This window comes from Salmo salar, chromosome 25, assembly GCF_965601325.2.
Source record: "Salmo salar chromosome 25, fSalSal1, whole genome shotgun sequence".
Taxonomy (NCBI): Eukaryota; Metazoa; Chordata; class Actinopteri; order Salmoniformes; family Salmonidae; genus Salmo; species Salmo salar.
In genome coordinates this window covers 42382021-42405078 of record NC_138315.1, presented here as the reverse complement: position 1 = coordinate 42405078, position 23058 = coordinate 42382021, and the positions used below count along the sequence as shown (strand labels likewise).

At 41.9% G+C, this 23058-nt stretch overlaps 2 protein-coding genes across 20 annotated transcripts in view; one reads left to right on the top strand and one right to left on the bottom strand.

The window, feature by feature from the left end:
- The window catches only part of LOC106586786 (peripheral plasma membrane protein CASK), a 236097-nt gene that overhangs the window by 131973 nt on the left and 81066 nt on the right, over positions 1–23058 (top strand). The window lies entirely within an intron of this gene.
- Positions 1850–21471, bottom strand: gpr82 (G protein-coupled receptor 82). Its single transcript, XM_014174443.3, has 5 exons — positions 21303–21471; positions 18327–18644; positions 3223–3798; positions 2922–3050; positions 1850–2690 (listed from the first exon to the last, which is right to left on the bottom strand). The coding sequence occupies exons 2-5, from the start codon at positions 18630–18632 to the stop codon at positions 2415–2417; spliced, it is 1287 nt and encodes a 428-aa protein (XP_014029918.1). The 5' UTR covers positions 18633–18644; positions 21303–21471; the 3' UTR covers positions 1850–2414.

Here is a 23058-nt window from a genome sequence, read left to right as displayed (position 1 = left end):
TAGGGAGAAGGAATTATAAATATAAAGTGATCATGCTGTTTTTATGTGGCTGCTATGAAAGTGAACTGTTTGTGTGATCAGGGGTGTATTCATTCCGTGGAAAAACATTTCCTAAATGGAAGCAAGGGGATAAAAATACCTGAATTTGTCCAATAGAAACTCTCATTTGCAACTGTTGGACTAATGATTTGTAACGCCCTGTGCTTACGGCAGGCAGCGTGGTACTGGTAAGGCACCGTGTTATGCTGTGAAGCGCACGGTGTCTCCAGTGCGCGTGCATAGCCCGGTGCGATATAGGCCAGCCCCCCCGCAAGCCTACGTACCAGAACTCCAGTGCTCCCCCACAGCCCGGTTTATCCTGTGCCTCCTCCTCGGACCAGGCCTCCAGTGGGTCTCCCCATCCTGGTTAAGCCTGTGCCTCCTCCACGGACCAGGCCTCCAGTGGGTCTCCCCATCCTGGTCCATCCTGTGCCTCCTCCTAGGACCAGGCCTCCAGTGAGTCTCCCCATCCTGGTCAGTCCTGTGCCTGCTCAACGGACCAGGCCTCCAGTGGGTCTCGCCAGTCCGGAGCCACCAGAGCCGCCCGACAGTCCGGAGCCGCCAGAGCCGCCCGCCTGTCCGGACCCGCCAGAGCGGCCCGCCTGTCCGACGCAGCCATCGCCGCCCGCCAGCCGGGCACAGCCAGGGTCGCCCAGCAGCCGGGCGCAGCCATCGCCGCCCGCCAGCCGGGCGCAGCCAGGGTCGCCCGCCAGCCGGGCGCAGCCAGGGTCGCCCGCCAGCCGGGCGCAACCAAGGTCGCCCGCCAGTCCTCCAGCACGGCCAGGGGCGCTACCTAAGTGGGCGACGCCGAGGGTGGAGCGGAGGCCATGTCCCGCACCTGAGCCGCCGCCGTAAGAAGGCCCACCCAGACCCTCCCCTTCAGAGTCAGGTTTTGCGGTCGGAGTCCGCACCTTGGGGGGGGGGGGGGGGGGGGGGGGGGGGGTACTATAACGCCCTGGCCATAGAGAGGGGTTTTTGTTCTTTATTTTGGTTAGGCCAGGGTGTTACATTGGGTGGGCGTTCTATGTTCATTTTCTACGTTGTCTGTTTCATTGATTTTGGCCGTGTGGCTTCCAATCAGGCACAGCTGTTGTTGGTTGTTGCTGATTGGGAGTCACACATAAGTGCCTGTTTTTCCGTTGGGGTTTTGTGGGTAATTGTTTCTGTTACGTATTGCACCTGACAGTACTGTTTGGCTGTCAGTTTTCTCATTTTTGTGTATAGTGTTCTTTCGTCCATTAAAATCATGATGAACACTAACTCCGCTGCGCCTTGGTCTACTCTCTCTCCCGACAGCCGTTACATGATTGCACTCTAGATCAGCTAGATGCAGGAAAGAGTGTGCAGGGAGGTATTGAATGTGTTCCTGTCTGTCACCTTGATTACTACAAAATTCTCTCGACCTCTGTGCACCTACGTTGTAAACTTTCATTCATAGGCTAGGTTGTAGCAACCTCATGATAGGTACAGGGAAACTTAGAGTATCATTTAGTAGCCTAAACCTGTTGATGTTACATTGAACTGGGTGAATGGAATATGAATGACAGTCATCAAATATGCTGTAATAGAAATTAGTCCATTCTCATCTTAAACGGCATTGACCGCCACTGGTTAATCTCTCATTCTTTCTCTTTTTAAATGTATATGTGTGTGTGTGTGTGTGTGTGTGTGTGGTGTTTTCTTGGCAATTTCTCGCATGGAATAGCCTTAATTTCTCAGAACAAGAATAGACTGACGAATTTCAGAAGAAATTATTTGTTTCTGGCCATTTTGAGCCTGTAATCGAATCCACAAATGCTGATGCTCCAGATACTCAACTAGTCTAAAGATGGACAGTTTTATTGCTTCTTTATCAGAAGAACAGTTTTCAGCTGTGCTAACATAATTGCAAAAGGGTTTTCTAATGATCAATTAGCCTTTTAAAATGATAAACTTGGATTAGCTAACACAACGTGCCATTGGAACACAGGAGTGATGGTTGCTGATAATGGGCCTCTGTATGCTTATGTAGATATTCCATAAAAAAAATCTGCTGTTTCCAGCTACAATAGTAATTTACAAGATTAACAATGTGTTCATTGTATTTCTGATCAATTTGATGTTATTTTAACAGACAAAAAAAAATTGCTTTTCTTTTAAAAACAAGGACATTTCTAATTGGCCCCAAACTTTTGAACAGTAGTGTACATATCAGTTACACATTCCTTCTCCCTCTCGCTCATAAATATACAACGTGCACTTTGAATATAGTGGGAGTGAAAAAACAGCACCACGTGGTAAAAGTATTGGACTCACTTCTCCTGGTCAATGAAGGAATGTTGTTGAATGAGGTGATGAAAGTGGTCAATGTAAAATAGCAAAATCCTAAAAAATCTTTACAGAGCACTGCACTCACTCCAGTTCACAGAGTGTGACTCTTTCCATGACCCCTGACCCTTATGACACACAGTCACCTCCAACCTCCCACCAATTGGATTGGCTCTGGTGGTGGCCTGCGTGGTGGCCCCGCCGGATAATTGGCTGCTGGGTCTCTGTGGGTGGAGCCTAAGCAGTAACATGACATGTCTGTGGAAGGTCTTGTCCAACAAGAAGTACATCACCGGGTCGACCGAACTCCGCAGCGTGGTGAGACAAAGCAGGAAGTTCTTGACCTGAGACAAAAATCAACATACTGTTATGAAGTTTGACAGCTTTAAACTCTACTTCATGTAATATACCTAAGACTGATAAAACTTAACTCCACAAAACATGATTTGCTTCTGGAAGTGCTTTTGAGCCAAAATGAATGGACAAATATTGCCTATAGTTACAGTATATTGTCTATTGATAATGGTAAACTGCTGCACCTTTTAATTTAAAGGTTATATGAAAGTGTTGTTGACCTCAACAATGGCAGAGAGAGGATGGCAGGGCCCCCTAATGGTGGTGGCTGGGTCAGCTTGGTGCTGGACTATGGAGATAAAGATGGACTTGAAGATGTGGTAAGGCAACATGCACACTATCAGAACCACCTGTATAGGAGAGGAGGAAGAGAGGAGAGGAGGAAAGGTTGAGATGAGAAGTTAAAGTCGTTAGATATAAAGCGACTAGCTGTCTAGCAAATAGCATCTGTGAGTCTTAGTCTTAATCAGTAAGAAACGATTCAAATGGCTCCCCAAAACACACAGAAGACAGAATCCCCACCTGGATCACCACAATGTTCCGGAACACTCTTCCCAGCAGTCTCTGGGAACCGTTGACAACGGCACACCGACGTGACCTCCATATATGCCTCGCCACCGCCATATACGACGTCAGCACCAGCAGGAAACACATGAAGAAGATCACAATGGACACCACATTCGCCCCCCTTGACAGGCTTCCCCCCATCTCCATTGCCACACTGTAACACACCCTCCCCCCCTTATCCTTACCCCGTCCTTCTCTCTCTCCATCCTCACTCCCTACATCCACCTTCGTCTCCTTCACTGAATAGTAAACTGTCACGGGTACTGTGGCCAACACCACCATCCCCCAGACACAGGCGCACACGGCCTTGGCGAACCTCACCCGTCTCAGCCTGGTGAAGAAGGCATGGGGTAGCAGGGTGGTGCAGGTGCTGGGGCGGCTTGCGTGGGTGTGCTGGATGAGGATGGCGAAGCGGCTGAGCGCCACCCAGGTCAGGATAAAGACACTGATGTAGATGTTGATCTGCTGAATGGGGGTGACCCCATGGAGGACCAGCTGGCACAGGGGGCTCCACGCCGGCCAAGTTGGACCCTGGGAAGGAATTGACAAGGGATTTTTTTTTACTGTTCTTATTTATGTTACGTTTTTTACCACATATGTGACCCACCCCTTGATTGGTAGATCATGTGACCCACCCCTTGATTGGTAGATCATGTGAGCCATCCCTTGATTGGTGGATCATGTGACCCATCCCTTGATTGGTAGATCATGTGACCCATCCATTGATTGGTAGATCATGTGACCCATCCATTGATTGGTAGATCATGTGACCCATTCCTTACTCAGGATTGGTAGATCATTTAAAACAATTATAATTTTGCCACACAAAACATGACTTTTAAGACTTAAAATTCTATATTATTTACAAGGCCTTTATAGAGGATTCATAAATCATATAGAGGCCTTTATAGAGGCTTTATACATCATATATAGGTCTTTATAGAGGCTTCATACATCATATATAGGCCTTTATAGAGGCTCCATAAATCATACAGAGGCCTTTATAGAAGATTCAGAAATCATATAGGGGCCTTTATAAGGCTTCATACATCATGTATAGGCCTTTATAGAGGCTTCAGAAATCATATATAGAAATCATTCATAATAGTCCAGGCGATATGTGCCACATTTTAGGTGATATGTTAACTTTTTCATAAAAGCATGAAATTTGTACAGTTTGGGGCCCTGAACATTTCCAGATATGGAGGCAAATGGCCATGGTGGCCATGTTTCTTTCCGCCACAACCAAATAATGTATTTTGCATCATAACTTCTGAACCAAACATGATCACACAGAAAATGTGACATTTACTTATATGTTTTGAAGGTCAAGTATTTCAATGATGCCATGCACAACATCAAAACAACCCCTGGCGGCCGTGGTGGCCATTTTGCTATTCCGCCATAACCGGACAATGTCTTTTCTGTCATATCTGCTGAACCAATCATAATAAGGGGATGTCTACACCTATGTTTTGATGGTCAATGATTACAATTGTGCTGTCTACAAGATAAATAGTTCTATTTTCAGGAGTGCATTAAATCTAAACTGGACATAGGTGGTGAAGTAGGCGCAGTCTTTTTGGATCTTAAAAAGGCCTTTGATACTGTGAATCATGAGGTCCTTCTATCCAAACTATCCTCCCTTAATGTGTCCACTGAAGTCATTAGTTGGATATATTCCTATCTGACAAACAGAAGTCAAAGGGTTTGTTTGGGGGACACTCAGTCAGACTCTCTTTACTATAACATTGGGGTCCCACAGGGGTCAATATTAGGTCCCCTTCTGTTTACCATCTATATAAATGATCTCCCACAAGTTAACATGCAGATGTATGCAGACGGTACAGTTCTGTATGTACACTCAAAAAATAGACTACTTGTTGTCTTACGGATCGGTGAGACGCTAGCGTCATTCATGAAAATACAAGTGTCATACATGATTCTTTAGCTTAGAATCTTGGTACTCGAACCGCGTTGTCCAATTTGCAATAGGCTTTACGGCGAAAGCATAGCATTTGATTGTCTGAGGACAGCGCCCCGCATACATTCAGCATAAACATATTTTCCAAACCAGCACAGGCATCACAAAAATCAGAAATAGCGATAAAATTAATCACTTACCTTTGAAGATCTTCCTCTGTTTGCAATCCCAAGGGTCCCAGTTACACAACAAATGGTTGTTTTTTTCGATAAAGTCCTTCTTTATATCCCCAAAAAGTCTATTTAGTTGGCGCATTTGATTCAGTAATCCACCCATTCCAACTCGTTCAACATACAGACAAAGGAATCAAAAAAGTTACCGGTAAACTTCGTCCAAACAATACAAACAATGTTTCTCGTCCATCCTCGGGTACACTAATATGTAAATAAACGATACAATTTAAGACGGAATGTACTATGTTCAATACCGGAGATAAATAACAAAGAGCACGCACTCATTCACGCGCGCCACAAGACTAGAGTCCTTCTGAGGGACACTTTGAAAAACTACAACTACTTCTTAATTTTTCAAAAAACAAGCCTGAAACCCTTTCTAAAGACTGTTGACATCTAGTGGAAGCCATAGGAACTGCAATCTGGGAGGATTTCTTTTCAATATCCCATAGGCAAGCATTGGAATGGGCTGTGACCTCAAAACAAATTCTGGATGGATTCTCCTCAGGTTTTCGCCTGCCATATCAGTTCTGTTATACTCACAGACATTAGAATGTTAACGTCAGAGTGTTTTCTATCCAATGCTACCAATTATATGCATATCCTAGCTTCTGGGCCTGAGTAACAGGCAGTTTACTTTGGGCATGTCAGTCATCCGAGCTTCCGAATACTGCCCCCTAGCCCTAAGAAGTTAACAAGTTAACTGAAGCTATGGTACATGTTTCGAAATGGATGACTAATTCTTGCCTGCATTTATATATCGACAAGACTTTTTGTATATACTTCTCTAAGAAATCCATTGATTCTTCCCAACGAACTGTTCTTGTTAATGGGGAAAATCTGAAAGTTGTGTCTATCTTTAGGTATCTCAGCATCATTTTGGACTCCAACTTGACATTTAACCTGTCTGGGCGAGGTGGGACGCTTGCGTCAACAGCCAGTGGAATCGCGTGGTGCGAAATACAAATACCTAAAAAATGCTATAACTTCAATTTCTCAAACATATGACTATTTTACACCATTTTAAAGACAAGACTCTCGTTAATCTAACCACATTGTCCGATTTCAAAAAGGCTTTACAGCGAAAGCAAAACATTAGATTATGTCAGGAGAGTACCCTGCCAAAAATAATCACACAGCCATTTTCAAAGCAAGCATATATGTCACAAAAACCAAAACCACAGCTAAATGCAGCACTAACCTTTGATGATCATCAGATGACACTCCTAGGGCATTATGTTATACAATACATGCATGTTTTGTTCAATCAAGTTCATATTTATATAAAAAAACAGCTTTTTACATTAGCATGTGATGTTCAGAACTAGCATACCCACCGCAAACTTCCGGTGAATTTACTACATTACTCATGATAAACGTTGACCAGAAACATAACAATTATTTTAAGAATTATACATACAGAACTCCTTTATGCAATCGCGGTGTCAGATTTTAAAATAGCTTTTCGGCGACAGCACATTTTGCAATATTCTGAGTAGATAGCTCGGCCATCACAGGCTAGCTAATTTGACACCCACCAAGTTTGGTGCTCACTAAACTCATAATTACTATTAGAAAAATTGGATTACCTTTGCTGTTCTTCGTCAGAATGCAGTCCCAGGACTTCTACTTCAACAACAAATGTTGTTTTGGTTCCAAATAATCCATAGTTATATCCAAATGCCACCGTTTTGTTCATGCGTTCAGGTAACTATCCAAACGGTGACGCGCGTGCGTATTTCGTGACAAAAAATGTCAAAATATTCCATTACCGTACTTCGAAGCATGTCAAACGCTGTTTAAAATCAATTTTTATGCTACTTTTCTCGTAAAATAGCGATAATATTCCAACCGGGCGACGTTGTATTCATTCAAAGGCTGAAAGAAAAAAATTGAGAATTCTCATGAACGCGCATCTCCAGTGTCACTGTCCCCAGCCTGACCACTCACAAAATCTTGTGCTGTTCTTCGCCCAGAGACAGGAGACACGTCATTCCACTTTCTGGCGCCTTCTGAGAGCCAATGGAAGCCTTAGAAAATGTCACGTTACAGCAGAGATGCTGTATTTTTGATAGAGATGCAACAGAAGGATAACAAATTGTCAGACAGGGCACTTCCTGTATGGAATCTTCTCAGGTTTTGGCCTGCAATATGAGTTCTGTTATACTCACAGACACCATTCAAACAGTTTTAGAAACTTTAGAGTGTTTTCTATCGAAATCTACTAATTATATGCATATTCTGGTTTCTGGGAAAGAGTAGTAACCAGTTTAACCTCTTACATCTAGACGTTCCGCTAGCGGAACACCTGCTCCAATATCCAATGATAGGCGTGGCGCGAATTACAAATTCCTCAAAAATACAAAAACGTCCATTTTTCAAACATATGACTATTTTACAGCATTTTAAAGACAAGACTCTCCTTTATCTAACCACACTGTCCGATTTCAAAAAGGCTTTACAGCGAAAGCAAAACATTAGATTATGTCAGCAGAGTACCCAGCCAGAAATAATCAGACACCCATTTTTCAAGCTAGCACTAACCTTTGATGATCTTCATCAGATGACAACCCTAGGACATTATGTTATACAATACATGCATGTTTTGTTCAATCAAGTTCATATTTATATCAAAAACCAGCTTTTTACATTAGCATGTGACGTTCAGAACTAGCATACCCCCCGCAAACCTCCGGTGAATTTACTAAATTACTCACGATAAACGTTCACAAAAAACATAACAATTATTTTAAGAATTATAGATACAGAACTCCTTTGTGCAATCGAGGTGTCCGATTTTAAAATAGCTTTTCGGTGAAAGCACATTTTGCAATATTCTGAGTACATAGCCCAGCCATCACGGCTAGCTATTTAGACACCCACCAAGTTTAGCCCTGACCAAACTCCGATTTACTATTACAAAAGTTTGATTACCTTTGATGTTCTTCGTCAGAATGCACTCCCAGGACTGCTACTTCAATAACAAATGTTGGTTTGGTCCAAAATAATGCATCGTTATATCCAAATAGCGGCGTTTTGTTCATGCGTTCAAGACACTATCCGAAGTGTAAATAAGGGTCACGAGCATGGCGCAATTCGTGACAAAAAAATTCTAAATATTCCATTACCGTACTTCGAAGCATGTCAATCGCTGTTTAAAATCCATTTTTATGCCATTTTTCTCGTAAAAAAGCGATAATTTTCCGACCGGGAATCTGCGTTTAGGTAAACAGAGGAAAGAAAACAAAGCATTCGGTCGACGCGGGCACGCGCCTGAGTCTCACAGTACTGTAACCAGCCACTACCCAAACGCGCTACTTTTTTTCAGCCAGAGCCTGCAAAGCCACGATTCAGCTTTTTGCCGCCTTCTGAGAGCCCATGGGAGCCGTAGGAAGTGTCACGTAACAGCAGAGATCCTTTGTTTTGGATAGAGATGACAAAGAAGGCCAAGAAATGGTCAGAGAGGGCGCTTCCTGTTTGGAATCTTCTCAGGTTTTGGCCTGCCAAATGAGTTCTGTTATACTCACAGACACCATTCAAACAGTTTTAGAAACTTTAGGGTGTTTTCTATCCAAAGCCAATAATTATATGCATATTCTAGTTACTGGGCAGGAGTAGTAACCAGATTCAATCGGGTACGTTTTTTATCCAGCCGTGTCAATACTGCCCCCTAGCCCTAACAGGTTAAATTACTAGATGTAATGTATTTGTATTTTCTATTGTTTTAGTGAGTATTTGTATAGTGGCTGTGTAAAGGACCTTACCTTCCCAGGGACTGCGGGTGCAAATTAGCTTTTGGCAATCCCCGGCACATTTACATGGATGTTGCATTATTGTAATATTGATGTTGATTAATGTGCATTGTCCCCTATAAATAAATACATTATTATATAATGGTGGACCGCCAATGGGAAGAAATCCAATGAAATCACAGTTTCAGACAACGTACCCAATAGAATATGATGTATGTGGCATACAGAACCATACAGTCTGCTGCTGTCTTCTTGCCCCTGGTTGTGAATGTGGACATTGTACATTTATGGAACATAAGAAGGGCCTTTGATTTGTCTGGACCCAGGGAGATGGTGATTTCATGGGAATGTATGTGCAGTGCCTTCAGAAAATATTCACACTCCTTGACTTTTTCCAGATTTTGTTGTGTTACAGACAGAATTGAAATATATTAAATAGAGTTTTCACTGGCCTACACACAATACCACATAACGTCAAAGTGAAATCATGTTTTTCTAATTGTTTCAAATTAATTAAAATTGGAAATCTGAAATGTCTCGAGTCAGTAAGTATTAATCCCCTTCTGTTATGGCAAGCCTTAATAAGTTCAAGAGTAAAAGCAAGTCACATAATAAGTTGCATGGACTTACTCTGTGTGCAGATATTTTTAATGACTACCTCATCATTGTACTCCACACATACAATTATCTGTAAGGTCCCTCAGTCGAGCAGTGAATTTCAAACACAGATTCAACCACAAAGACCAGGGAGGTTTTCCAATGCCTCACAAAGAAGGGCACCTATTTAAAAATATATATATTATTTAACCTTTATTTAACCAGGAAGGGCTCATTGAGATTTGAAATCTGTTTTTTAAGACCGTCCAAGATAGGCAGCACCAAGTATTACACAATTATAGACGGACAACATGAAAAACTACAAATAATCTAGTAAAAACCATAGAATTCACAAGAGTATAACAAATCATAAAACAGCAAATTTAAAACATTGACAGGTCAAGGAATCAGCCTCAAAATCCTTCATCAGTGATTTAAAAACACCAATCGGGACAAGTTCTTCCAGTTTAAAAGTTGCTTGTAAGGCGTTCCAAGCCAATGGCGCAGAGTACATAAAAGCCATTTTACCAAATTCAGTTATGACATTTGGAACAGTTAGCAGGATATAGTCCTGCGAACGAAGAGAGTACCCACCACATTTCTGAACAATAAAAATGGCCAAATAAAATGGTAGTAAACTCAAAGTGGCTTTGTAAATAAAAGTATACCAGTGACTGAGCCTACGAGTGTCTAGAGAAGGCCAGCCAACCCTGGTATATAACTTCTCTGGGCTAGGTGGGACGTGACCGTCCCACACTATTCAACAGCCAGTGAAATAGCATGGCGCGAAATACAAAACAGCAAAAATCTCATAATTTCATTTTCTCAAACAATCAACTATTTTACACCATTTTAAAGATAAGACTCTCGTTAATCTAACCACATTGTCCGATTTCAAAAAGGCTTTACGGCGAAAGCATAAAATTAGATTATGTTAGGACATAAACTTCACAAGAAAATCCACACAGCCATTTTCCAAGCAAGGACATGCATCACAAAAACCAAAAGAGCAGCTAAAATATTCACTAACCTTTGATGATCTTCATCAGATGGCACTCATAGGACTTCATGTTATACAATACATGTATGTTTTGCTCGATAAAGTTCATATTTATATCCAAAAACAGCATTTTACATTGGCGCGTGATGTTCAGAAAATGTATTTCCACCAAAACTCCCGGTGAATGTGCACATCAATTTACAAAAATACTCATCATAAATGTTGATAAAATTTACAACAGTTATTGAAAGAATTATAGATACACTACTCCTTGACACTACTCCTTGACGCAACCGCTTTGTCAGATTTCAAAATAACTTTACAGAGAATGCACATTGAGTACATAGCTCAGCCATCGAAGCAAGCTATATAGCTACCCGCCAAGTTCTGGCATCAAAAAAACTCTGAATTAGTATTATAAATATTCTCTTACCTTTGCTGATCTTCGTCAGAATGCACTGCGAGGACTCCTACTTCCACAAGAAATGTTCGTTTTGTTGAAAATACTCCATATTTATGTCCAAATACCTCCGTTTTGTTTGTGCGTTCAGATCACTATCCAAAGGCATAACGCGCGAGCGCAGTACCAGAGACAAAAAGTCAAAATGTTCCATTACCGGTCGTAGAAACATGTCAAACGTTGTTTACAATCAATCCTTAGGGTATTTTTAACATAAAACGTCGATAATATTCCAACCGGACAATAGCGTATTCATTCCAGGAGAAAAAGAAGGAACGGCGTGCTCGCGGGATCACGCTTCACGGCTTGGTGAAGCGTGATCCCGCGAGCACGCCGTTCCTTCTTTGTCCATAGGCAGTCCACTCATTGACTGAGCTACTATTCTCTGCCCAGTAACAGGAGAATGATGAAAAAACTTTCTGAAGGCTGTTGACAGCCAATGGAAGCCTTAGGAAGTGCAACGTGACCCCACAGAGACTGTAGTTTCGATAGGGATTCAAAAGAAGTACTACAATTCTCAGATTTCCACACTTCCTGGTTGGATTTTTCTCAGGTTTTTGCCTGCCATATGAGTTCTGTTATACTCACAGACATCATTCAAACAGTTTTAGAAACTTCAGAGTGTTTTCTATCCAAATCTACTAATAACATGCCAATATTTGACTCTGGGCCCGAGTATTAGGCAGTTTACTCTTGGTGCACGCTTTTCATCCGAAATCGAAAATTCGGCCCCCTATACCCTAAAAAGATAAAGTGCAGTGGTGCATAAGTGTTATGCAGTTTAAAATAAATCTCAATGCGTCATGGTAAAGGGTGTCAATTGATCTCAAACACTGAGTGGAAGCATTCATATATAAAATGTCCCCATAGTCTAGTAAAGGCATAAATGTAGCTGATACTAGCCTCCTTCTGGCTTCAAAAGAAAAACAGGCCTTGTTCCTAAAATAAAATCCCAAATTCAGCTTACATTATTTTGTACGTTGTTGAATATGAAATTTAAAAGAGAGGTCGTCATCAATTCAAATTCCAAGATATTTATATGAGGTTACAGTCTCAATCTCATTGCCCTGACCGGTAGTAATAGGTGAAAGGTTCAGAGGTCTATTTCTTGCTTTAGAAACACCATTAGTTTAGTTTTGTCAGTATTGAGGATGAGCTTCAAATGACACAAGGTATGTTGAACAGTATAAAAAGCAGTTTGCAAGTTCTGGAAAGCTTTTGTGAGAGACGAGGCACAACAATAAATAACAGTATCATCAGCATAAAAGTGAAGTTGCGCATTTTGCACATTTTTGTCTAAATTATTTATATAAATAGTGAATAAGAGGGGACCAAGTACAGAGCCCTGGGGCACACCATTACAGACAATTTAACAGACATGAGCCCATGAAATTGAGTGCACTGTTTTCTATCAGACAGATAGTTAGCAAACCATGCAACTGCATGCTCCGAAAGACCTACACTCAACAATCTCTGTCTCAGTATAGCATGAGCAACTGTATCAAAAGCCTTACAGAGATCAATAAAAAGTGAGGCCCAGTGCTGTTTTTGTCAAGGGCTTCAGTGATATAATTTAAAACCTTCGTGGCTGCTGTAATTGTCCTATGCTTCTTCCTGAAGCCCGATTGGTACATTGATAAAATAGAGTTAGTATATAAAAACTATTTTAGCTTTTCACGCACAAGGGTTTCAAGTATTTTCGCCAGGGGTGACAGCTTTGAGATTGGCCTATAATTATTTAAAAGAGTTGGATCTCCCCCTTTTAAAAGTGGTAGGACAAATGCTGATTTCCAGATCTTTGGAATTTCATTACATTCCAGGGTTAGATTGAACAGATATGTAAGTGGTTCAGCTATGAAATCCGCTGCCAGATTTAAAAAGCAGCGATCAAGAAAATCAGGACCTGCAGGCTTTCTCTGATCTAATGTTTTCAGGGCTTTATGTACCTCTTGCACTGAGAATGGCAAAAAGCTAAAAGTTTGACCAGCTCTCACTGGTTCATCCACACAGGGTTGTACAGAGACAGTGGACACTGAATCAAACAGCCTACCAGATGTCATATACAGCAACAAAGTCCTTCAATACACATGATGGTAATTCATTAATATTACTGTTTCCAGACATAGACTGAATAGCCTTCCAAAAATGTCTAGGGTCATTCTGGTTATCAGTGGTAACAGACATAACATTTTCAGACTTGGCCTTCCTGAGAAGAAAAGAACACTTGTTTTGTAATTGCCTAAGAAGAAGCCAATCAGCATCAGAACATGATTTCCTTGCTTTAGCCCAGGCTAAATTACGTTCGTGAATAATACAAGACAGCTCAGAAGAGAACCATGGATTATCCCGCCCTTTAACCCTGAACCTGCGGAACGGGGCATGTTTGTTTACTATTTGGGATTAAGCTCAATCTTGCTCCAGTCAAAATAAAACAAATCATGAAAGAAAGCCTGCTAATTAAATCTCTTAAAATGTCTCTTACGAATAAAGCATGGCTTTGTTTTAGGAACCTTAGTATTTCTAACAGCAGCAACACCACAATGGTCACTTAAATCATTACAAAAAACACCAAATGCAGAATATTTATGTGGAGCATTTGTCGATATCAAATCAATCAGAGTAGATTTCTCTGGACATTTGGGATTTGGGCGAGTGGGTGAGTTAATCCGGATGTCCTAGCCGTGTCTGAATCGTTTTCCGACAAGATAGAACTGCCAAAGGGGGCGGAGTTGCAATCTACTGCAGAGATAGCCTGCAGAGTTCTGTCTTACTATCCAGGTCTGTGCCCAAACAATTTGAGCTTCTACTTTTAAAAATCCACCTTTCCAGAAACAAGTCTCTCACCGTTGTCGCTTGCTATAGACCACCTTCTGCCCCCAAATGTGCCCTGGACACCATATGTGAATTGATTGCCCCCATCTATCTTCAGAACTCATGCTGTTAAGTGACCTAAACTAATCTAAGCTTGATGCCCTCAATCTTATACAAATTATCAATGAACCTACCAGGTGCAGTGATCTGTGAGCTGCTCTGACAGCTGGTGCTTAAAGCTAGTGAGGGAGACATGAGTCTCCAGCTTCAGAGATTTTTGCAGTTCGTTCCAGTCATTGGCAGCAGAGAACTGGAAGGAAAGATGACCAAAGGAGGAACTGGCTTTGGGGGTGACCAGTAAGATATACCTGCTGGAGTGCATGCTACGAGTGGGTGCTGCGATTGGTGACTAGTGAGCTGAGATAAGGCGGGGCCTTACTTAGCAGAGACTTGTAGATAACCTGTAGCCAGTGGGTTTGGCAATGAGTATGAAGCGAGGGCCAACCAACGAGAGCGTACAGGTCGCAATGGTGGGTAGTGTATGGGGCTTTGGTGACAAAACGGATGGCACTGTGATAGACTGCATCCAGTTTGTTGAGTAGAGTGTTGGAGGCTATTTTATAGATGACATCACCAAAGTCAAGGATCGGTAGGATGGTCAGTTTTACGAGGGTATGTTTGGCAGCATGAGTGAAGGATGCTTTGTTGCGATATAGGAAGCCGATTCTAGATTTAATTTTGGATTGGAGATGCTTAATGTGAGTCTGGAAGGAGAGTTTACAGTCTTAACCAGACACCCATGTATTTGTAGTTGTCCACGTATTCTAAGTCAGAGCCGTCCAGAGTAGTGATGCTGGACGGGCGAGCAGGTGCGGGCAGTGATCGATTTAATAGCATGCATTTAGTTTTACCTGCGTTTAACAGCAGTTGGAGGCCACGGAAGGAGAGTTGTATATGGCATTGATGCTCGTCTGGAGGTTAGTTAACACAGTGTCCAAGAAGGGGCCAGAATTATGCAGAATGGTGTCGTCTGCGTAGAGGTGGATCAGATAATCACCAGCAGCAAGAGCAACATCATTGATGTATACAGAGAAGAGAGTCGGCCCGAGAATTGAACCCAGTGGCACCCCCATAGAGACTGCCAGAGGTCCGGACAACAGGCCCTCTGATTTGACACACTGAACTCTACAGAGAAGTAGTTGGTAAACCAGGCGAGGCAATCATTTGAGAAACCAATCTTGGCCAGGTCGTAGTTGTAAATGAGAACTTGTTCTCAACTAGCCAACCTGGTTAAATTAAGGTGAAATAAAATTAAATATTTAATTAAATCAACTGGGTAAGATTCATAGAATTATAAAACATTTTTAAATCATCAGACACCGGCTTTAACCAACAACAGTTGAGATCACCAATCAAGATCATTTCACTGTAAAGAAGTTTAGACATAAGGTGCATCAGAGAAGAAAATGCATCACCGAGAGCAGAGGGGGGTCGATAACAGCCCATCACAGTTATAGAGAGACCCTTTGAAACCTCAATATTCAAAGCAAGAATTTCCAACTGTTTACAAATAGTTTCAAACTTTGCCACACTTGCAAGAAATTTAGCCTTTACATATATAGCCACACCCCCACGTTTCTTATCTCGATCAGTGTGATACACATTGTAACCATTTATACAAATATCCTTATCAAGAACAGACTTGCTGAGCCAGGTTTCAGAAAACACAATTAACATCAGCATCAGTTGATTTAGCCCAAATCCTAACCCCATCCATTTTTGATAACAGGCTGCGTACATTTAAATGAAAAAGACCAAAACCAAATCTAGATTTAAAATCAGAGGGGGTTTGGAGACATTGCATATCAGGGCCAGGGTTAGGTTGCACATTACCTGATATCAACAATAGAAGAATAACTAGGCACCTCTGTTTAATAACCTTGCACGGCCTCTCTTTTTTAAGAGACCTACTGCAAGTGAGTTTCCAGACAATACGAAACAGTCATTTAAAACCATTAGACTTTGGTAGTGACAAGTTCGTACTGTTCACATCATGCCACAAATGCATCGGCACTTGGACGAGTGGATGGAGTGAAAAAGAGCAAGTTCCCGCAGACAGAATGTCTAATGGACGGGAGAGCACATTGTCAGATGTACTCACCCAGCGACAATGTTCGTTTTCTCCAGAGTTCAGTAAAGTCAGTGCACAAAGCAATACCACGAAAATTGTCATTTTCTCTGAGAGATGTAAGAAATAGAGGCCAAGGAAAGGTAAGGGGAGAGAGGGACAGTGTGTATGCATGTCTGTATGTGAGTGTGTGTGCATGTGAGTGGATTGGGTGTGGGGGTCGATTGAGAAAACGGGTTGGGGATTGTTGAGCTGCCTCTGACAGCCAGGCGGAGAGCGAAGAGGAGCAGCTTGGACGAGACACTCCGCGGAGGGAAAGAACTCAGGCCAGCCAGAGATAGGGTTACTTTGGTAAACTTCAAGTAAAGAAGTGCAAATAGCGAGAAAAAATCAAACATTAAAAAAAGAATCTTAGTTGAGGGAGAACCGCGATCTTTACACCAGCAAAACAAAATAGTTTGCACTACACAACAAGGGAATTGTGGATTTACTCAACCATAAATTAATAGGTTATTAGTAGGTTAAAATCTACTATTCACAGACAAACGACTTGACATGCTGCCATCTTGGATTTGGACAGATAAATTGGTAGAAAAAAAGAAAAGCAGACTTTGAATATCCTTTTGAGCATGGTGAAGTTATTAATGACATTTTGGATTGTGTATCAATACACCCAGTCACTACAACGATACAGGTGTCCTTCCTAACTCAGTTGCCGGAGAGGAAGGGCACCACTCAGGGATTTCACCATGAGGCCAATGGTGACTTTAAAACAGGTACAGAATTTAATGTTTGTGATAGGAGACAACTGAGGATTGATCAACAACATTTTAGTTACTCCACAATACTGACCTAATTGACAGAGTGAAAAGAAGGAAACCTGTACAGAATAAAAATATTCCAAGATGTGCATCCTGTTTGTAACAAGGAACTAAAGTAATACTGCAAAAGATGTGGCAAAGCAATTAACTTTTTGTACTGAGTGCAAAGTGTTATGTTTAGGACAAATACAATACAACACATTTCTGAGTACATCTCCATATGTTCAAGCATAGTTGTCACTGCATCATGTTATGGGTATGCTTGTAATTGTTAAGGACTGGGGAGTTTTTCAGGATAAGAAATAAACGGAATGGCAAAATCCTAGAGGAAAACTTGGTTCAGTCTGCTTTCCAACAGACACTGGGAGACGAATTCACCTTTCAGCAGGACAATACCTAAAACACAAGGCCAAATATACACTGGAGTTGCTTACCAAGACGACACTGAATGTTCCTGAGTGGCTTATTTACAGTTTTGACTTAAATCGGCTTGATAATCCAAGGCAAGACTTGAAAATGGCTATCTTGCAATGATCAACATCCAACTAGACAGAACTTAAACATTCTTTTTATGAATATCTGCAAATATTGTACAATCCAGGTGTGCAAACCCAGAAAGACTTACAGCTGTAATCACTGCCAAAGATGATTCTAACATGTATTGACTCAGGGGATTGAATACTTTTAAAAATATTCCCCAAAAAATTCCACTTTGACATTTAAGTATTTTGTGTAAATCGTTGACAAAAAATTACAATTAAAACCATTTTAATCCCACTTTGTAACACAACAAAATGTGGAAAAGGTAATGAGGTAAAGGCACTGTAACACCAGAAAATGGCCAAAAAAGAGTCGAACCAGCTTATCTGCTTTTATACTATGATTTGAACATTAGATGTTCAATGTTCAATGACGATCTTATTGGATTTCTTGACACGGTTTACCATGGCAGTCCACCATTATATAATAATCTGAACTGTTTATTTTTTGCATGGTGTCATTGTAATTCTTGACCATCAACACATAAGTGTAGACATCACCATTTCTGTAATATCATGTTTGGTTTAGGAGATATGACACAAAATACATTATTTGGTAATGGCGGAATGAAAAATTGCCGCTGCGGTTTTTCTGATGCCTCCATTTCTGAAAACGTTCAGGACCGCAAACTGTAAAAATGTCATGCTTTTACGAAAAAGTTTACATAATTTTCACATAACACCTGGATTATAAACACATTTCATGCTTTACAAAAAAGTTTTCAAAGGGGTTTTAGTACTACATTTGGCCAAGATTCAGTACCAATCCAAATGTCAGTAGAAGATGACGGTACCTGTGAGTAGTAGGCGGCCAGGAAGGGGGTGGTGAGGGAGAGGCACAGGTTGGACAGGCCCAGGTGGAACAGGTAGACATGGGTGGAGGTCTGGGTGGGAATACGCCTCAGGAACACCCAGAGAGAGAGAGCGTTGCCCGGGAGACCCGTAAGGAAGAGGAGGGTGTAGAGGGAGGGGAGGACGAAGCGGGTGGTGAAGGAGGGGCAGAGGGGGGAGACAGGGAAGCTGGTAATGGCAGAGATGGAGGCGGGATTGAGGTAGAAGGTGTTGGACACAGGTGGGAAGGGTTGGGATGTGTTCTCCATTGATCTGTCAGACTAACAGAGAGAAATATCAGACACAGGAGGGGAGGGAGAGAGAGAAATATTAGATACAGGAGGGGAGGGAGAGAGAGATATAGTAGATACAGGAGGGGAGGGAGAGAGAGGCATTTTCCGTAGTTTAGACATTAATCCCAAACTGTATATAAAACAGTGGCTCTGTCCGAATACCCACACTAGCGTACTACATATTAAACTGAATAGTATTTACTCATCGTCGCATTTTGTAACGACCCTGAGTTTATAATTGTAATGAGTGTCATACGGAGTAGACCAAGGCGCAACGGGTTGAGTGCTCATCTTAACTTTTATTGAACACTTAACAAAACAAGAAAACAAACGCACAGTATTGCAGGCTACGCACAGTATTGCAGGCTACGCACAGTATTGCAGGCTACGCACAGTATTGCAGGCTACGCACAGTATTGCAAAAACAACTTCCCACAAACAACAGGTGAAAAAGGGCTACCTAAGTACGACTCCCAATCAGCAACAACGATGTACAGCTGTTCCTGATTGAGAGCCATACCAGGCCAACACAAAGAAATATACAACATAGAAAAACCATAGAAATACAAAACAGAACAAAACCCCAAAACCCCGACAACACAAAACAAACACACCCCTGCCACGCCCTGACCAAACTACAATAACAAATAACCCCTTATACTGGTCAGGACGTGACAATAATGATGTAATGTTTAATAAAAAGTATGCAGTATGCCATTGCTACGGCTTCGAATATATAACTGGTTAGCTAGGTTAAATATGATGTTGTCGCTCAACAACTGCATGCTTATCGGGTATCCAACTTAAAATCCAACTAAAGCACTTAGCTAATGTAAGTTACAGTATTTAGCTGAAGTAAAGGCACGGCAGGCTGCAAATAACAATCAGTTTTCAAAGATATGCGATTAAATAGTTGTGATCATTTTAAGGACAACAAAAAATGACTTACATTTGAACACTGCAGGAGACTGTTTGCTCGTACTCTTTGCCATCTTCAATTCATTTTTTTTCCTTTCAGAGGACTATCAAATCTCAAAGCCCTCCTTTTATCCAGTTTGAATGCATTTTTGGTGTGAAATTCCCAAAAAGTTGACAATTAATTCATACAACATGAGAAGCCGAAACGAGTATGACATTTGGGCATTTAAAGTGTCGTATACAATTTTTTTTTACAAACTCTAACATCGTACCCATACCGGCCACGCATGTGCACTATCATGCACATTCATTTTGTCTTCCCACACCAAACGCGATCACGACACGCAGGTTAAAATATCAAAAAACTCTGAACCAATTATATTAATTTGGGGACAGGTTGAAAAGCGGTAAACATTTATGAGAATTTAGCTAGCTAGCTTGCAGTTGCTAGCTAATGTGTCCTATTTAGTTAGCTTGCTGTTGCTAGCTAATTTGTCCTGGGATATAAACGTTGAGTTGTTATTTTACCTGAAATGCACAAGGTTCTCTACTCCCGACAATTAATCCACACACAAAACGGTCCCCGTGTGGTAATGCCCACATGTGGTAATCAGACACTGAATGTGGAAATGCAATACAGTAACTGAATGGAAATCTAGCAAGTGTCAGCTTTGTGCAATTACTGTAACGGTTGTCGTCGGGAATAGAGGACCAAAACGCAGCAGGAATGTGGATGCTCATCTTGTATTTATTTTTTAAATAAAGAGAACACCAAGATAACAAACACGAACAACAAAACAGTCTTATCTTGCTCACACAGGCAAAACAATCTCCCACAACACCACACCAAACAATTACCCATATATAGGACTCTCAATCAGAGGCAACGAGAAAGCACCTGCCTCCAATTGAGAGTCCAACCCCCCATTAACCTACACATAGAAATACAAAACATAGAACATAGACCAAAAGCCGGAAATAATAAATCAAACACCCTACTACATCAATCACCACCCCGAACCACATAAACAAAATACCCTCTGCCACCTCCTGACCAAACTACAATAACAAATAACCCTTATACTGGTCAGGACGTGACAATTACATACACATGTAGCACAGGAGCTAGATAAAAAATATGGCTATAAACAAGGTACCAGTTCTTGTATCACTAAGATAATAGCTGTTAGTAAAGAGCACATTACTGATGAGCAGTCAGTAGACATTATTTACATTGAAGCAAGTTCCCGTCCGAACAGTTCCTATTTCCTACTGATGGAATATTGGCAACAATGGTATTGTGTTGTTCTGGTCACCAAGAAACCAAACAAAACCATAACATGCTTATTTGTTTAATTTGTAAATCTATTCACATTATGTGTTTTCATACATTTTTTCTGTAATTACCGTATACTAATTCAGCAATGGTCCTCGTATCATGTCAGAAGTATCAAAAAGTGTAAATCAACTGTTGTACATATTATAAATGACCAAAAGCACTATAATTTGAAGTGTTCATGATTGTTTGTCCTTTCTTTTGTTAAACTTAAAACAGAAACAAAGCATTCAACCTCAGTAAAACTCTCAACTAACCAAAAATGCTAGTGTAGAAAACTGTGACCATTTTCTCATAAAGCCAATTCCTGCTTTCTGTTAAACCCACAGCCATTTTCACACTAACATTTTTTTTTTTTTAAGAAATCTGTTTTCACAAAGATTAATACTTACAGTCCAGAGCTGAATGATGTCGGTTTATGAGGTAGTTAATTGTATGATATGTTGATATGAAAGGTGTATGTGGAGCATCAAATATCCTGTTTGTCCCCTCAGCTTTTAATAGAGGAAGTGTGTGAGAAAGAGAACATAACACAAGAGAGTGTATGTGTGTGTGTGTCTATGTTTGCATGCATGGGATGTGGGTTGGTTCACGATGTGAGTTATTTTCAGATGTCCGGGTGAGATGTGATCGCAAGAAGACTAAAGGGTAACATGTCGTCTTACAGGCTGAATGCTCACCCAAAGACATCTGCTGAGAAACACTCACGTCTATTGTTGTTTAAAATAGATTTATTGGTAGATGATCAGGGTTACATTCAAATGGGGTTTGTGTGATGTGACAGGGAGAGGCAGTACTGAGAGAAGTTGTGGTCCACAGCGTCTTACAGTCTGTCTGTCTGTCTGTCTGTCTGTCTGTCTGTCTGTCTGTCTGTCTGTCTGTCTGTCTGTCTGTCTGTCTGTCTGTCTGTCTGTCTGTCTGTCTGTCTGTCTGTCTGTCTGTCTGTCTGTCTGTCTGTCTGTCTGTCTGTCTGTCTGTCTGTCTGTCTGTCTGTGCGTGTGTGTGTATTACTGTCGTCCTCGGCAGCAGGGCAGGGATGTAAAACACAGCTCAGCGCTGCTATGGTTATGGTTGCATTATTCACCTTCCATCTTGTTCTCCCCTTCTCACATTCGCCCCCGTGTGGTGAGAGTATGGTCACTGCACGCTGGACATGGTATGGCAAGAAGCACGCCACAAACACAACCACAGCTTAGATCTTCCTACGTACCCTCAGACGACCGCGCCACGCCTCCTGCCTCTCTCTTGCCCCTGAACAGCCCCCCCCCCCCAAGTTTACACCCCATTTATTCTCTACCATACCCTCCTTCTCCCCTAAACTCACCCCACACCCCTCTTCCACCCCAACACTCAACCCCCTCCCCTCCATTACCCCTCCTTCACTAGTGTGTGTGATTGTGCCAGGCCCCACTGACCCTCTTCAGATTCAGAATTAGTCCCCCGTAGCTGACCTCAATAAGGGTTAGAATCTGGAAAAACAGCCCCACTCCAAGGCAGTGTTGGTTATGGAACCCTTCTCTGTGGTGATTCTCCACCAGGTCAAAGCAGCCATCTCGTCCTGCTCCCCCTTTTCCTCCTCTGATCTGAAGTACCACACTGGCACTCACCACCGTTGCCACGGTTACCCGGGTGACAAGGCAGAGTACCCAGCAGCCTCTGGGCCTGGTGAGGGGTGTAAGGAGGGCAGGGTGAGGCTGTACCTATAAGCAGAGAAAGATTTGAGAGCAAAATTGAAGGGTTAATTTAATAACTGATTAGTTGAAAAAATTCCAAATCAACCGGTCAGTTTTACGTTTGAAGCCTTTTTGTGGTCACACTGGTCCAGAGAAGCAACATTATGTTACAGTAGAGGTTGACGTAGAAGACTGTTATCATGGTTAGCGTGGTGACCTGACACTCCCTGTCCTCTCCGGACCAGATCTCACCCCTCAGGTAATACATCACCTGGAACAGGAAGCTGGTGCACAGCAAGAGGTCAGTGGTCACCATGTTAAGGGTCAGGATGATGGTTGGTGTCCGCCCCGACCTCCAGCAGTTACGCATGGTCAGGCCGTTGCCTAGGAAACCCAGGAGCGACAGAGCAGGTAGAGCCAGGGCTTGATGTGTGTGTAAAAGAGGTCAGGGTATAGCCAACACTGTCTGGAAGAG

Coding starts and splice junctions, on each gene's coding strand:
- gpr82 (XM_014174443.3), bottom strand. CDS start 18,632: ATGGAGAACACATCCCAACCCTTCCCACCTGTGTCCAACACCTTCTAC. Junction 3,051..3,222: donor GGAACATTGTGGTGATCCAG/GTGGGGATTCTG, acceptor TCTCCTATACAG/GTGGTTCTGATAGTGTGCAT. Junction 2,691..2,921: donor CTCTCTCTGCCATTGTTGAG/GTCAACAACACT, acceptor TTTTTGTCTCAG/GTCAAGAACTTCCTGCTTTG.